Consider the following 17,478-nt stretch of genomic DNA (forward strand, 5'->3'; position numbering starts at 1 on the left):
GCATGTCCAAAAGCTTACATCAAGTCATGCACTCCCATTTCACAAATATTTCAAAGATAAAATTCAAGGCATTCACAGCTGACTTTTATCTGAAACAAGCGCATGCGCACTCTCTCTGTCTTATTCTTTCGTTTATCTACCTCTCTTGAATCTTTTTTTTTTTTGCGTGAGATGAATCATTGTACAAAGAGAACGAAAACGAGCGTTCTATATACCTATATATCTTTGGTGGCCAAGTACCTATTCTCTGTCCTTTACACGTCAGAAATCGTTTCACACAATTTTTTACGAAAACGTTGCTTAAAAATTTTTACCTCGAAGTTTTACTCTCATCACGCCCAAAGCATACGTAAAAACACCTACAGCATGTCGTTAAAACTCAAATGACGTTACCAAAATTGTATTTTTAGTTACTGCAGGATGTTTAAAATAAATTTTAGGCTGCCAACACCTGGGTGCTTTGCCCGCGGCTCAGAACGCGTGGAACATAGAAGCGCGAAGTTGCTTGGCGGTGATTGGCTGCGGTACGACGCGACGCTACAGCGAGTTGTGAGGCAGTGTCACTTGCAGCGGGCGGGCGAGCGACGCCTGGCAGGACGAGGCCGGCAACCCGCTCAGCGCGGAAGCTCGGCGCAATGCAGATGCGCTCTCGGCAGGCGCGAGCGGCAACCGCCATACCTGAGGCTGGGCTCACAATATAAAAAAAATACCGAGTGCGTAGCAGGCCATGCGCACCACTGTGCGAAATCGGTTCACAGTTGAAATATTACTATTAATTTCAGCCAATGAAATTTTACGACGTATCCGACATCTGTTGGCAGTGTTTTTACGTAACTATATTAACCACCAAATGATTATCCCGTGAAATCTGAACAGCAATTGATAAGCATAGTTGATCAAAATATAAATAAATAAGGGTTATATAACATTTTTAGTTAACAATTCTAACCACGATACATTTCTTTATTTACAAGTTTTGCTAGTTACTTATAAGTAATACCATTTATTAATTTTTAAACCAGTCATTACACCTTAGCATTGAAATAACTCGACAATTTTTTTTGTCACAACATTAATAATATTTTTTTAAAATAAATAAATAATAATAAAAACGCAGCATATTTATTAATTTTCATTCTTAGTTAAAATTTATCTCTATTATTTTACTAAATTAAATAATTAATTTTATATAAGTGTTTATATAAACATTGGATATTGAGTATTTATTATGAAATTTTAACATAATGAACTTATACTTTAACGACCATATTTATAATATCACTCCAGGCTTTTTTTATTTCTATTGATTGTTTGAATGCAAAATTAAAGTTAATTTTTACTACCTCAAGCAATTATAACATTTAACGCGCGTACATAAGTACATGCACCCATGTTTTTTTATCTGGACACTACCAAATGTCTGTTGAAAAATGAACGAAGTGTATTTTTTTGCGGTGTTGATATGACGGGGCCTGCGTGGACTGAATGGACACGATTGTCAAAGGGATTGCTCCCCACCTTTTGTTTGTTAACCCAGCCCTCTCAGCCGTTAGGCCCTGCCGGCCTGGGGCCCCCACGGGCGTAGATACGGATACTTCGTATACGCGAGATAGGAGAGGTGTTAGGGATCCAGCTATGTCCAGAGACTGCGGCCACCCATCCCAGCATTGACATCACCGTCACCCCCTTCCTCACTCAGATGACCAGACAGTTGGCTACGTACTTAGCCCTTAGACCTTATTAGTAGGGGCACCTGTATTTCGCGAATACATTTCGTGTCAAGGTATTTCACAAAATATTGTAGCTTTTCTCCTGTGGTTATTGGCTGAGGTCGGTGAGAGGTGTCGTCCCACTCTTGACGGGGCCAATGAGAATGTGTGGTCACCGTACTGCTGCACCCTCACAATTTGCCATGACTCTTAGAAAAAGCTACAGTTTTTTTTAAATACCTTGACATGAAATGAAATCGCGAAATACAGGTGTCCCTACTTATTAGCACTGCTGGCGCCTGACTTGATCCGGGACCACTCAATCACCCGGTGAACCCGTGGTCCGGTGGAGGCCTATCTAACCTCTGCTAGCTGTCCAGGCTAGCACCGGAGCTGTGTCGTCGCTCACCACGTCGATCCCGCATCAGGCTAGGGAACCCTTGGAGCCTGCTGCAAGCCATAAGTAGAGACCGGAAAAATTCACGGATTCATTTCGTGATATAGGCTGAAATCCAAACATGTGTACAATTCTGCTGGTTCTGCTATTGGCTCGCGGTTTAAACTGGAGCTCTCTGCGGGCCAATGAGAGACCATAGACCAAAGAAGAAGTCGAATCACAAGCTGCCCAGTGGAGACGACTCACAATTTAGTACCCAATGAACACGCGTGTTTACTTGAGAAGTGCAGAGGATAATGGAGGATATCCTAGAGGTCGCTGAATCCGCGAATTTTTTCCGGTCCCTAGCGATAAGAGCCACCAATACCGAGTACGAGGCCTTCCCAATGGACGGAGGCAGTGTTTCAAAGGGACGGGATGCGGGGCCTGCGCGTGACGTGACAGGGGGTGTGGCGCTCTGTTGCAGGTGATGCTGCAGTCCCCGCGCGCCGTGTCCTCCCAGGACCTGGCCCCGCAGGACCTGCTGGGCGAGTCCTCCACCACCAACACCTCGGAGGACCGCAGCGACCGCGAGACTGGTGAGTCCTTACTAGAGCCACGGAATTTTCACGCATTCATTTAGCCGCAAGCTGGAATGCAAACCTCCACACTGTCGCACTGCGTTCATGATTGGACCGCAGTTATCTGGACACGCCCCTCTACGACCGTGAGCCAACGATGTCCAGCTAGGAGAGAAGTAAGCGAATCAGGTAGTGCCAAATAACAAGGATAAAAATGTTCTCGCTAAGAAATCAACCAATGGGAATGTAAACATGGGTCGAGCACACCTATAACTTTGAATTCTATCCTGAAGCCAGAGAAATCCGCGTAATTTCCGGGACTCTAGTCCTTACCCCTCCTCCTCCCCTCCTCCCCTCTCCAGGCCGTGGTTGTCGAGGCACGGAACAGGAGGTTAAGGCCGGTCCACACGCAACGTTTTGTACACAGTTTTGACTGCGCAGGCAAAACTGTGCAAACAAAAAGGTTGCAGTTTAGCCGTGTCCACACAACACAGTTTGCAGCCAAGTTGTATCCTATCAGTTGCGAGAATTCCTTTACTTTGGCCAATTCTTGCCGGTATACCAACCTCAAAGAATTAATGAATTTTTGTTTTTTTTGTGATTTTATCTCTGTTAGCCGCGATGTCAACCGCTTTGTATTTTTGCACATGTGCTTCATACTCTTGACTTTGTTTTTGTCCCTATCGCTATATTCTTTTGATTTGACCCGCCACAAACACGGAAAGGACTTGTACAGACCAATGAACTTTATTAGAAATTCACGTGAACACTGTCGCAAATCGGTCATCGTTGAACAGACTACACTGTTCCGGCACAAATACCGAGGGAAAACTGAGCCCCGTGTACGGAGAAGACGGAGGGAAGTGTCTACACGCTACGACAAGTCTGTGCAGGTCGACTAAACTGCGCGGACATAAATGCTCTCGGCCACAGTTTTCTTTCTTCGTGTTCCGTCTCCACGCAGTTCACAAAACTGCGCAGTTTTCCTGTCTGCACGCTACGTCTTGTCCACAACGATGTGACCTGCGCAAGTAAATCGTTGCTGAAAACTTTGCGTGAGGACCGGCCTTTTAGGGGCAGCATTCAGCCGGCCCGGGGCTCCTAACGGGCCCCTGGGTCCGCTACTGGCGATGATGACATCCCTGTCAGTCAAGTCACCAATGGATGCTCGGGGTCGCCTCATTAAGCAATAATGATCTGAGCTGTCTCGTGCGCTGCAAACCTTCTCGGCAAGTTGAACAGCTAACTGCACCACTGCAAAGTAGTGCTTCGCAGTAACACTTGTGTTCGGATTCTCACCCCGCGCATTTTTATGCTCTGTGCTGTCCCAGCACCTCCAACAGTCGAAGTGGTTTGTGAACACTTCCCTGAATATCACATAATAAAAAACAACACACAACAAGAGAAGGTTTAAATTTTCGGTCCCCCCCCCCCCCCCCCCACACATGGTTTGAATAAAAAATATCATTTCGAGAAAAAAAACGTAGATAATATTTGCAAAAATAACCATAGCCATACGTTGTACGAAGTTACTGGTTCCAAAGAAATCTTTTGTAAAAATACAGAAACATTTTTTCTGTGTGTGTGTGTGTGTTGATTTTGCCTCGAAACACCTAGCTGTCGCCAAAATGCTCCAACCAAATAAAAGTTAAAAAAAGAAACGAGGCTAATTTTGACTTACGACCATCTGACATAAACAATAACACGCGTGTTTGATTACAAAGGGTGCGCCTCCAGACTCAGGTTTCCCACAGTTCTGCTTGTCGAGTGCTCCGCTCAATGTTTTTGCACCGTATATAGCGAAGCGTTTTGGTTCCGGTCTATACGCACCATGACTCTATGATACAGAACATTCTGGAACACAGTTTGTATCAGTCCTACGAGTTTTAGGACTGGTTTATGCACCTAGCTTGTTGCTGTTCCAATGTTTAAGTTGTGGGTACAGAATTGTGGTACATTCTACAACCGTGACTGTCTTATATTTTATAATTCCAGTTTTTTTTTGCACTGTCTCCCACCTGAGCGCACATACGGAGAGCATATCAACTATTTAAAAACTGCTCAAGATATCAGAGTGAGATTTCTGAACGACACGCATTTAAAAATCCGCAGGTTTTTTTTTCCTTCTATTTCGTATTTCAACTGTATTTTTAGGAGAGTCAAAATGGCTAAAAAAAAACGTGATTTCAAAATTATTTTTAGACTTGAAACAAACAGTACAAATTCCTCAAATCACTCGAGGGCCTTGCCTAACACATTCATCTTCAGTTCTCCGCCATGAAATATTACAGGCACTATTCAAACATCATGGTTGTCATGCGCACGACGATAATACTGCGCACCAGTCCGCACTAGAAGCACCAGCGAGCGTCGCACTTATCATCCAGTGTGCGGCCAGCCACTGGAGGCTGTGGGACATGGCGACATGATGCGCATTTTGTCGGGTCGACGTCATTCCCCAGTTTGGTTCGACACGTCTAAGGTCGATATCTCGATTCCACGACGTCAACGAATCACAAAGACAACACTGCAAATATCTGTGGAAACTAACGTGTCAACTATAGAGACCGCAAAAATTCGCGGATTCATTTCGTGATAGGCTGAAATTCAAACATGTGTACAATTCTGCTGGTTCTGCTATTGGCTCGCGGTTTAACTGGAGCTCTCCGGGCAAATGAGAGACCATCGACCAAAGAAGCGTCGAATCACAAGCTACCCAGTGGAGACGACTCACAATTTAGTTACCAATGAACACGCGTGTTTTACTTGAGAAATGCAGAGGATAATGGAGGCTATTCTAGAGTTCATTGAATCCGCGAATTTTTCCGGTCCCTATAAATTATATATTTATTTATTTTCCACCAAACCTATGGAAAGAATTTGAAAGCAAACCGCGGGCGAAATGTTTATATCTCTCCCCTTCCCTTTCCACCTAATCAAATTCTGCATACGCAATATAATGGTTTTTCATATATGAATAATATAATCGAATGAACCCTGGTACAAAAAAAATTGAATGGTATTGGTAAAGTATTATTTATTCATTAATTTTAATGAACTTTATTCATCGTCTAGCATGAATCAACCAAAAACACCAACGATAGAACAATCAACACGCCTTGAATAAAACCCCATTGTAGCCTACAAACAAACTTTACTGTCGTACATCTGTGGTTTTTATTTTGTGCCATGGGATATTATTAAATTGCGTTGTCTTACATTCGCTATTTTTTTTTTTTAACTATTGTGGTCAATATTAATTGTAGGCACATTGAAGGCCCTATACGGAACGAGTCTGCAACTTCATCACGACAAAAAAGATTGAAAACTAATATACTGCACGTATTTGAAGATGAAGCTAAATATAAATTTGTATTTTAAATAATTGATAAAGTATTTAAGAGAGAATACTAAACGTCTCGATTATGTAAATTTGATCGAGAAAAAAAAAAAAAAACGTTTGATTTTATAACTTGGGGGTAACACTTTTATTTTCCACATATATTTGTGACGTTTATTTAAATTAAATCATTTTACGAACTTGACGAAATTCGCTGTGGTTGCAGAAATTTGTTCAGTTAAACATGATCCAGAAGCCCAGTGTCCCATATTAAATAGCTTCTCTATTATTTACAATTAAAATGTTGTCAAGCTCCAACTCCAAATATGTGTACCTGCCTTGGTAAGCCGTATGTGTGTTTCCAATCTAAGATATTGTCTTGATGAACTTGGAGCCGGTGCCGTTCAGAGTCGCCGCGCGTGGTTCCGGACAGGGCAGTCCAGTGTTGCCAGTGCAGTTTTTTGTTTTTACCCTTACATGAAAGTCAAAATACTCGCTTTTACCCGCACTTCTAAAAAAAAAATATAGTAATTAAGTTTTACGTCAGGAACAATGGAACAAAGGTGCAGCGAAAGAAAATTATTATGGATTTGCAACTTTGTGATCGCTTAATGCAAATAAAATGTTCGCAAATTAACTGTACACCCTATTGAGGATAAGACGTGCCGTTTTTAACAGTACTGAACTGAAATTTCTGCTTTTGCAGCTGAACATACTTATCAAATAAACGAAACAAACAGTTCTACATGTAACAATAGTGGGGACAGGCATATTTCGCGAAAAAAATCTGAACACTTATTAGACTGCAACAAGTTATACCCGCACCAGCTGTTTCTCCCTTGTGATTGGCGGCCGTCTGAGAGCGCAAGTCGTTGCCTTATTTGACCAAGCAACTCAGGACGCGTTTGCTTCCGCACTGAATCACTGTGGTTGGTGCGCTGACAGTGTGCATGTGCCCGAAAGAAACTCACCCATGAAGCAAAGACGATGCTACAGTGTTTTAACTTCCAGCTATTCTCGGTATCTTTTCGCGAAACATGCATGACCCTAAACATTAGCCTAGCCAACCATGTGAAATTGTTTTCTTTGTTCTATAAGAACTGAAAGGTGTCAAAATCAAAATGTTAGTTTAAATATATTGAGGTTAAGTAGTTCGATCATAGATATATTTATATCAATGATTACCACCTGTGGTGAAATGCACTGATAAATTTTCAAGCTATGGATATTGTACACGGTTGGATCTGGGGACACTTACCTCCAATGGTAATAGCAAAAACTGTGTCCTTGATTTATAATTTGAAAATATCTCATTTATTGTGGTATAAAATACCGGGGTGCTGTCACAACTTAGAAACACACAGCTTAGAAACACACAAGATAAAATCTTCTAAGTTGTGTTTCTACGTTATGATAGTTCTAAGTTATGTGGTTCGGCGTTGTGTATTTTTCTAAGTTACGTGTGTTTCTAAATTTTGACAGTTCTAAGTTGTGAGTTTATAACTTGAGATAGTTCTAAGTTATGACTTTCTACGTTACGGTGGTTCTAAGTTGTGTGGTTCTGCGTTTCGTGTTTCTACGTTACGTGTTTCTAAGTTATGACAGTTCTAAGTTGTGATGGTTCTAAGTTAAAACTTTCAACATTACGACGTTTCTAAGATATGTGGTTCTGCGTTGCGTATTTCTAATATATGACAGTTCTAAGTTGTGTGTTTCTAATTTATGTGTGGTTTCCGAAAATACCCTTAGTTAGGGACCGGAAAAATTCGCGGATTCAATTACCTCTAGGATAGCCTCCATTATCCTCTGCACATCTCAAGTAAACACGCGTGTTAATTGGTTACTAAATTGTGAGGCGTCTCCACTGGGTAGCTGGTGATTCGACGCTTCTTTGGTAGATAGTCTCTCATTGGCCCAGAGAGCTCCAGTTAAACTACCGAGCCAATAGCAGAACCAGCAGAATAATTGTACACATGTTTGAATTTCAGCCTATCGCGAAATGAATCCGCGAATTTTTCCGGTCGCTACCCTCAGTTTACTCGCGCATTTCCCCGTGATGCGCGGAATGCGGGAAGCGGCCCGCGAACTGGCAACACTGGCAACACTGGCACCATGGCGGCAGCTGCGCCGCGGCCGGGACGCGACCCCAGGAAGCACGTGCGCGCGGAGTATAGCGACGCGCATGCGCGGCGGGAGAGATGTGCGCACATCCGCCACACCTGCCCCACTGTCTCCCACGAGTACCAACCGCGCGGACACGTGAACACAGGACCGCGACGGAGCAGGATGTGTGTGGGGAAGGGCGATCATTGCAGAGGGAGGGGGGGGGGAAGGGGGTGAAAAACAAAACTCCTATGTCAGGACAACCGGCTTGAGTCCAAACACGAGTCCTCAGGAACGTGGATGTTGCCTGCTTGGGTTTGACAGGGTGTTAGCAACCGCTGGCCTCTAAGACCAGGGCTGACAACCGTGCACACGCTCGCCAAGAGAGGGCCAAATATAATGTCTAGAGACCGGAAAAATTCGCGGATTCATTTCGTGATAGGCTGAAATTCAAACATGTGTACAATTCTGCTGGTTCTGCTATTGGTTCGCAGTTTAACTGGAGCTCTCTGGGCCAATGAGAGACTATCCACCAAAGAAGCGTCGAATCACAAGCTACCCAGTGGAGACGACTCATAATTTAGTAACCAATGAACACGCGTGTTTACTTGAGAAGTGCAGAGGATAATGGAGGCTATCCTAGAGGTCGTTGAATCCGCGAATCTTCCGGTCCCTACTTTAACATGTTTGGAAATACCGTCTTCAAAAAAAAAATCTTTCGCCTGGGAATGGAGCCACTCTGTAAGAGCAGAGTTTGCAGGGCCATAGCTCGCTTCGTTATTTTTCAAACATAAATGCGAGTAAAATGAAGTAACGATTGCATTACAGCGCACATCTTCATGCGAATTGATGCATGCACACTTTCCCTAACGTGGAAAAATATGAACAAAGCAAAAGCTAAAGCTAAAGCTTTCGGTGGTAAAGCTAAGAGTGATTTTTTTTTTTTACTTTTACTCTTTTGTAAAAACGTTCTTCACCTCATCTGAGAATGTTTCATTTAAAATAATTTTTTTTAAATAAAACGTTGTTGAATACCATAACTAACACTTAAATATTGCCGAAGTTAAGATATTAAGGGTATGTATAAGCCATTCTACAAAAAGAGGGGGGAAAATAACACGCAACACAAATTTAAAAAAAAAATATGTGAAGCGTGGGCAACCCACGAAGCGGGAAAATGGCAGAAGGAGAGAAAGGAAAGGGATGGAACCATACAGGAAATAGTTACTTAACGCAATGGTGGGAGCAGGGTCTCCAACATGCGAAAATTTTTCCTATCAACTTATCCGAGAAAAATGAACTAATATTTTTATTATTATTATTTTCCACTATTTAGACCATTTTAGATACTTATACTCTTTTATAAATGAACTAACAACAATTATAATAATTAAAAGGTAAAACTCTACTTAGGTGTCGTAAACGATAATAATTTTTAGGCCTTCACTTGCAGTCTCGAAAACAAAACAAAAAATAGTTGTGATATTTGTATTCCTTATACTTTATGCTATTGTCAACTCTGGTAAGCGTTCTTTGGTGGAGGTTTTTGTGATGTTATTTATATCATCGATTAAACTATTTATTATGTATAATTCTTATTTTATTTACATCGTAAGCGCTATTCAAGCTCAAGCAGACAGTACTGGCGTTCCTATAACAAGGTATACAATACCTGGACGCAACGGTAGACAAATTCCTGCATGGAATTCAAACATAACTGGCATTAGCAGAGACCGGAAAAATTCGCGGATTCATTTCGCGATATGCTGAAAATGCGAATAGTTGTACATACCTTTATGCAACTTCTGCTATTGGTTCGCTGTTGACCTGGAGGACTGTGGGCCAACTATAGACCCTCAGTCAAAGCAGTGTCGAATCACGAGTCTTCCAGTTGAGACGCCTCACAGGTCAGCAGCCAATGAACATGTGACGTTTTCCCGAGTATGCACAGGATCGTGGAGTCTATCCGGGAGGTCGTTGAACACGCGAATTTTTTCCGGTCTCCAGGCATCAGGCAGTAGTAGGTAACTGATGAAGCGAGTAACAGCTGTGGCCCGGGGTGGAGGTGGCGCGCCCTGATTGGCGGAGCCGGCTGCGTGCCTGAGGGCGAGACAGACACCTGGGTCTTCGCACGGCCTGCGACCACCGCCCGCCTGGGCGAGGGGAGGGGGAAGCTAATTGAGACCATCACCAGCATGCAAGGGCGGCGATCGCTATCTCAAGAGGAGTCGTGTAAACACCCCTCCCCCCGGGCAGTCATCGACTGTCGCTGCTCGTGACAACAGCTGCGTCTTCATCAGTCCGAGGGTAACGTACAGTCGCTGCTCGTGACAATACCTATGTCTTCATCAGTCTAATGCTACGCGAATATGGTCACATCTTTTTTTTTTTGTGATTGTCTAATACTTTCATCTTATATTGAATGTTTTTGTGACATATTTTAAAAATCGACATCTGATCTGTAAATATATATTTTACGGTTAAAAATAACAAGAATTTTAAAAATAAATTTGAATTATTCACACGAATCATTAAATAGGTTACAATTGAGCCTTAAAATTATTTGGATTATTAACTCGAATAGTTTCAAAATATTTTCCATGGCAAAAAAAACTTATTTATATTTAAATATGATAAATCACGTCTTTAACCTTTATGAGTCCATGGGATTGAGGTAAAAACCTAAAAGTAACAAGAATATAGGTACTAATTGATAAACATGCATGAAAGAATAATATCCAGTACTAATGAAAGTTAGACACGTTGTCGCTGTGAGACAGGCACATCGTAATCTGCGACGTCTCACGAACGATAACTAGGGACCGGAAAAATTCGCGGATTCATTTACCTCTAGGATAGCCTACATTATCATCTGCACTTCTCAAGTAAACACGCGTGTTCATTGGTTAATAAATAAATTGTTAGGCGTCTCCACTGGACAGCTTGTGATTCGACGCTTCTTTGGTCGATAGTCTCTCATTGGCCCAGAGAGCTCCAGTTAAACCGCGAGCCAATAGCAGAACAAGCATAATTGTACACATGTATGAATTTCAGCCCATCATGAAATGAATTCGCGAATTTTTCGGGTCTCTAACGATAACTCTTCAGTTCTGCTGACGCTTGTGACGGGCGAATAAGGAACCATGACTCGACCTGCAGGTTGCCCCCCCCCCCCTTTTTATCTCCAGGGGGCGGGGCAATGGCCCCTCCACGACTCAGGCAAGTCCTTCACTCGCTGCAGTAATTAGCCGCCGGAGTAATAGCCTGCAGACACTCAGGTCGCGTGTTTTGTCTTTATTGAAGCTGCAAATTTCGCCCTCAGCTGCGGATGAGAGGTCGAAGACGCCGGCGGCGGCGAGCAAGAAGGGCATAACCGCCATCGCCTTCCTTGGGTTTTCTCTCGGGGCTCGATGCACCCACGCGCCATTTCTGGCCTCTGCGGATCGGAGCGACGGTGTTAGACATGCTGGCTACTTTATAAGTAGAGACCCGGAAAAATTCGCAGATTCATTTCGTGATAGGCCGAAATTCAAACACGTGTACAATTCTGCTGGTTCTGCTATTGGCTCGCGGTTTAACTGGAGCTCTCTGGGCCAATGAGAGACTATCGACCAAAGAAGCGTCGAATCACAAGCTACCCAGGGGAGACGACTCACAATTTAGTAACCAATGAACACGCGTGTTTACTTGAGAAGTGCAGAGGATAATGAAGGCTATCCTAGAGGTCATTGAATACGCGAACATTTTCCGGTACCTAGTTATCGTTCGTGTGACGTCGCAGATTACGATGTGCCCGTCTCACAGCGACAACGTGTCTAACTTTCATTAGTACCTACTGGATATTATTCTTTCATGCATGTTTATCAGTTAGTACCTATATTCTTGTTACTTTTAGGTTTTTACCTCAATCCTATGGACTCATAAAGGTTAAGGATTTATTTATAATATTTAAAAATAAATAATTTTTTTTTGCCATGGAACATATTTTGAAGCTATTCGAGTTAACAACCCAAATAATTTTAAGGCTCAATTGTTACATATTTAATGATTCGTGTGAATAATACAAATTTATTTTTAAATTCTTGTTATTTTTAACCGTAAAATAGGAGTGAAATGAAATCTACAATTTAATTGATAAATTTACTTTTATTTGCACTCATTAATTCAAATATGTTTATTACTTTAACGAAGAGATAATTTAACTAAGAACTTTTATACATGTTTGCTATTTAACTTCTTCCAATCTGTGTTATTTGGTTAAGGATAGGACGATGATAGGAAAAGTAGGAAACGAATGGGAGTGTTTCAAGTTAAATGTGCCTCGAAAAAGTCAAATCGATGGTTGTTCCAATCGAGTGGAAGAGAGATAGATGCGGCACAAGCGTACAATGAGGGTAACGGGACAAAGAGCGCAACGGGACAATGAGTCATCATTTTTCGTGCGTGCAGCCGGCGTTCATCGATTTATTAAACGTTGTCACGTCAAAAACCTTTTGAATTGAATTGTCGCTGTCTCCCGGAGCAGCGCTAGGCGTGTCGCGAGTCGCCATCTATCGAGCGGCGACACGTGACACGCCTACTAGCGACACGACCGTGGCCGGGCAGACTCTGCCAAAAAACACGGTTTCAGGTACTATGGAAAACGCAACGATGATAGCACTGACGAACGTTGTGTTCGTCTGTGTAGTTAATTTATTTTTCCATGACTAAGTTTCTTAAGCGTTATTCCTGTGTAGTCTGATATAACTAGAGCTGTAGCAAACCGTATGTATTCGTTACTGAGTAACGGGTGCGGCATCTAGTAAGGAGTAACGAAACGTTACACACGAATGCATTTCGTTACTCGCATCTTTCGTATGTTTCACGCATGCGCGCGCGTATTCGTTACAAAGAACGATGTTTGTTTATTAATAAAAGTATGATTTGGAAATTCGTCGTCCAAGTTTTTTTACTGTTTATTAAAGGTATTGTGTGTGTAGACAAAGTTTTAGATTCGAACAGAAACAACGTAAGAAAGTATTTTTTACAAATTATAAATATGTATGTTTTTGTTTTTTATAATCGCGTATTTTCACGGTTTATGTTCTTATCTTAAAAGATATAATAAAGCCGCTCTAATGAGAGTTAATTGTTTCTTGGTTAACAAAAGCTGTTAATCATCAAATATTTTTAATTGTTTATATTCGATTTATTTTTATTTACGCGACGTCATACTGTACGCGTACGAAATACGACTCGATTCGATGCTATGTACCATGTCATGCGGTATCAGTGAGTAACGAGTAACGATACGAAAGTAACGAGCACTAATTGTTATAGTAACGAATACATTCGGGTACACATTTTTTCGTTACTTTTACACCTCTAGATATAACTAGAGGATGAATAATAGGGTCAAAACCTATTGTCATCCTCTATCAAAATTGGTTTAGCTATTCAACCATAACAATAAAGAGTTACGTATATATATTTATATTTAAATTACAGTTTTTCGACTGTAATATATATAATAAAAATTTGATACTGATATCTAGGAATTATTTTAATTGATAATAATTAATATTTAATTATTATTTCTAAACAATTATTTTAGTCAAATTGAATTAGTAGCCAATTAAAAAGACAAATTAAGTAAACTTTAGATAATAAGGAAACATTAGCTAAGCGCGCGCTCATGCGGCCAGCGCGGGAGTCACTTGCGCGCTTCTCGCGCCGCGAGCGCTGCAGTCGGCGCTGACGAAACCCGCGGCAGCAGACGGACACCCCTCCTCCCTCATCAACCCTACAGTGCCCAATCCGAGCCCGCGAGGAGCGGCGACGAAGCTTTGCTCGCGAAGCACGTAAACTTAATTCCTAATTAAGACGTTAATGGGTTTTAATTAAAAGGCCCGTTCCTCTCGGCCCACTTTACAAAGTGACAATAAAGATGTGACGTTTTATGCGCGCGCTGTGTTCTCCCGCTCTCTTCCGCCCCCGCCATACCGCGCGGTAAAGTAACTGCGATAAAGCTCGGGGTTCGCGAGGGGGGTAGCATTGGGGGGGGGGGGAGGTATAACAAAAGGAAGGGAGGCGGGCATCCCCCTGCCCACCCCTCGCCCAGGTCCACACAATATCGCACGCCGAGCCTTCCTCCCCAGCGCGATAAAAACACTCGCCGTAAAGTGATTTTATTTAGAAGGCGGTGGACAACATTCGTTCGTCCAGCAGCACGCGTTTTTTAGAGGGGCGCGGTAGGTTCGGGTCCACCCGGTTAAACTCGGGTCTCACATATCTACTTCGTGTTTTTTTTTTTTTCGTTATGTTGTTTTTAAGGGATAGCACTGGAACTTGAACTCGATATTTCCCTTGCTTGTTTTGTTCTGCCACAAATATTTCCAACAGATAATCACTTAGTGTAATACCATGATTGTAAAAAAAAAAAAAAAAAAAAAGCGCGCAATACTTCGGAATTTTCATGCAGGTATCGGGTTAAAAATTTACATATAACTCTTAAAGAAATTCAACGATCTTTAAAGTATTTTTCTATGGAGCGTCCCTAGCGATTATTCTCAGCGATCAGTTCTGCTCCCGGACCAGAAAAATACGCCAGTCGCTAGCGTTTATTAGAGTAGTAAGGCATTCTCTCTCATAATCTCGAAATGACGTCGAAAGAAAAGTTCTACTTTTTTTCCCATAACAAGATTTAATTATCATTTCCTGGATGATTCACCAATCAAGTATTGCAATGACCAGAGATTGAAATATTTGACATGGAAACATTTGACAACACATTAGTAAATATGGCGAGTGCTATATACTGTAGGAAAATTGCTCACAAATAATTTTTTTTGTCTGTTATAGTATGTATTTTTGATGTCTTATTCAGTTAAATAAGCATAAACCTGAATTGTACTGCAGACAGTCGCATTAATTTTGTTAATTTCTTTTCATCCGCGTACAGATGATTCATCACAAGTTTTTTTGTGTGTGTATAATCAGTCATTTCATTAGTTCTAGCTTAAAATAAGTACTGGGCGTGGTTCCTATCTGCATTTTATGACGCAATCATTAAAAATACGTTATCCGCAGCCTTTTCTTCGGCCAGTTAACTAAAAAACAGCCTACTGCTACTAGAAACATACACTGTTACTACAGCACGTAAATGCAACAGGTTGTCTGAAATATTCGTGTATTAAAAAAAATGGGTGCGTGTGCTTATGTACGCGTGTTAGTACTAATTATATTTACTTGGTGTGATAAAAAACTAACTTTAATTTTGCATGCAAATAATTAACAGATATAAATTAATAAAAGAACTGGAGCGATATTATGAATACGGTTGGTAAAGTATAAATTTAAACAATTTAGAAAATTTGAATAAATACCCATTATTTAATATTAATTCAAACACTTATTAAATTATTTAATTTAGTTAAACTATCTAGATACATTTTCATTAATAATGAAAATCAATAAATTTGCAAAGTATTTATTCTAATCTAGTAATTAAAATTATTTATTAAAAAATAATGTAATAATTTACGATTTATTGCAAATAAATTGTACATACGGGAATATAAACTCGCTTATATAATTACACTTGAAAATAGACTTGAAGAAGTATATAAACACTTTTTCTATCACTTATATAATAAAAAAATTAATGTTTTAATTATATGGACTAGTAATAAATAACAAACACTAAAGTATATGATTTAAAATCACCCATAGAATTTTTATTTGAATGTAGTCATTTTTTCGTCTTATCGGTTTTTTGTTGCATGCTGCGCGTGGGTTATAAAATTTTATTCTCATTTTTTTTTTCATAACGCTGCTGAGAATGTTAAATCTAACCTTTCTTGTGTAGAAAAACTTGAAAAATTTAATGGACGCAATTTATATCACTAATATTTACAATATATAAATTATAGTTGTACAAGGCAGCATTCGCCGCCGAACTGCAAATATCAGCAACATAATGATTCGCGAACAGAATATTACTAACCAAAAGTTATAATTTCCATGTGTTGCACGAAAAATAAAATGTTACTTGCAATCCAGCTTATCCCCCCCCCCCTCCTTTTTCCTTTTTGTCATTCTAACTTCCTTCCCCGTCTTGTAGGATGATGGGGTACAGGTTCAAATATCAGGCCACAACCATAACTACGGCAATATCTTTACCTCGGTGCAAGTAACCACGGATGAAGATATTGGGTGTAATGTTATAATTAGAGACAAGAAAAATTCGCGGATTCATTTCGTGATAGGCTGAAATTCAAACATGTGTATAATTCTGCTGGTTCTGCTATTGGCACGCGGTTTAACTGGAGCTCTCTGGGCCAATGAGAGACTATCGACCAAAGAAGCGTCGAATCACAAGCTACCCAGTGGAGACGACTCACAATTTAGTAACCATATGAACACGCGTGTTTACTTGGGAAGTGCAGAGGATAATGGAGGCTAACCTAGAGGTCATTGAATCCGCGAATTTTCCCGGTCCCTAGTTATAATGTAGTTGAAGAATGAGATCCCCGGCGTCGAACCTGGGTCGTCAACTGCGGAACCTCTCCCCGGCTGAATGAACAATGAACGCACGCCAGGAACATTTATTCGAATCGCGGGCTTTGTGAGCGTCGCGCCCCTCCGGAGTCAACAATGGCCGCGGTGGGTTGGCCCCTCCCTCCCGCCAGACTCGCCAATGAGAGAGGGGGGATCCAGTCACGTGGTTGTTTGCCCCGCCGCAAAGACGCGAACACAAACCCCCGCGCGCCGAGAGTTCCTCTCCTAGGCTGCGCCGCACAGTAGCAGTCGCCCGAGCTACTCTGCGGTGCACGCTAGGTTGTGCCACACAAGGGAAAGGAGAGCAGTAACTCGGGTCTACTTAATAACCTCAGCTGTTTGAACATTCAGCGGAGAGTACATTCGAGTGGCGACTCTGGGAGCTCGTGGGGAAAGGGGGCCTGATGTTTTACTCTCTTTTCTTTCCCCCTCGGGAAATTTTAATTTTGCCTCTGTAAGTTGCGATCAGGTACAGGGGACTATTGATTCGAGGCTTTCCAGCAAGACCACTTAATGAGGGAAGATAAATTTTCTGACCCTCGAAATAACTTAGAATTTAAAATAAACACTCAAGCGGTTTTTTGTGACCAGTGCATGTCACTCGCCTGTTGGAGCGACACGGAAAAAGTAGCCTATCGATACTTTTTTAGTTTCTATACCGAAACTTTTGTACTCGATATTCTTTTAATAGCTGATTTTAACCATATTAAACATGTTTTGCAGGTATCGTATCGAATAATCCGTTTTTATTTTTGTTTTTTTTTAAATATTTTTCGATAAAATTAGTTGGAACTTATTCAGAATCTGGCTGTGTGTAAAGTTCCACCAGTT

The 17,478-nt window shown here is 41.3% G+C and overlaps 1 protein-coding gene across 3 annotated transcripts in view; it reads left to right on the plus strand.

The window, feature by feature from the left end:
• LOC134542885 (transcription factor hamlet-like) overlaps window positions 1-17,478 on the plus strand; it is a 130,051-nt gene that overhangs the window by 73,417 nt on the left and 39,156 nt on the right. For all 3 annotated transcript variants that reach the window (XM_063387472.1, XM_063387470.1, XM_063387471.1), the window contains exon 3: window positions 2,573-2,684. In XM_063387472.1, the coding sequence (XP_063243542.1) occupies window positions 2,573-2,684 (112 nt within the window). The remainder of the gene's footprint in view (window positions 1-2,572; window positions 2,685-17,478) is intronic.

This window comes from Bacillus rossius, assembly GCF_032445375.1.
Source record: "Bacillus rossius redtenbacheri isolate Brsri chromosome 9 unlocalized genomic scaffold, Brsri_v3 Brsri_v3_scf9_2, whole genome shotgun sequence".
Lineage (NCBI taxonomy): Eukaryota > Metazoa > Arthropoda > Insecta > Phasmatodea > Bacillidae > Bacillus > Bacillus rossius.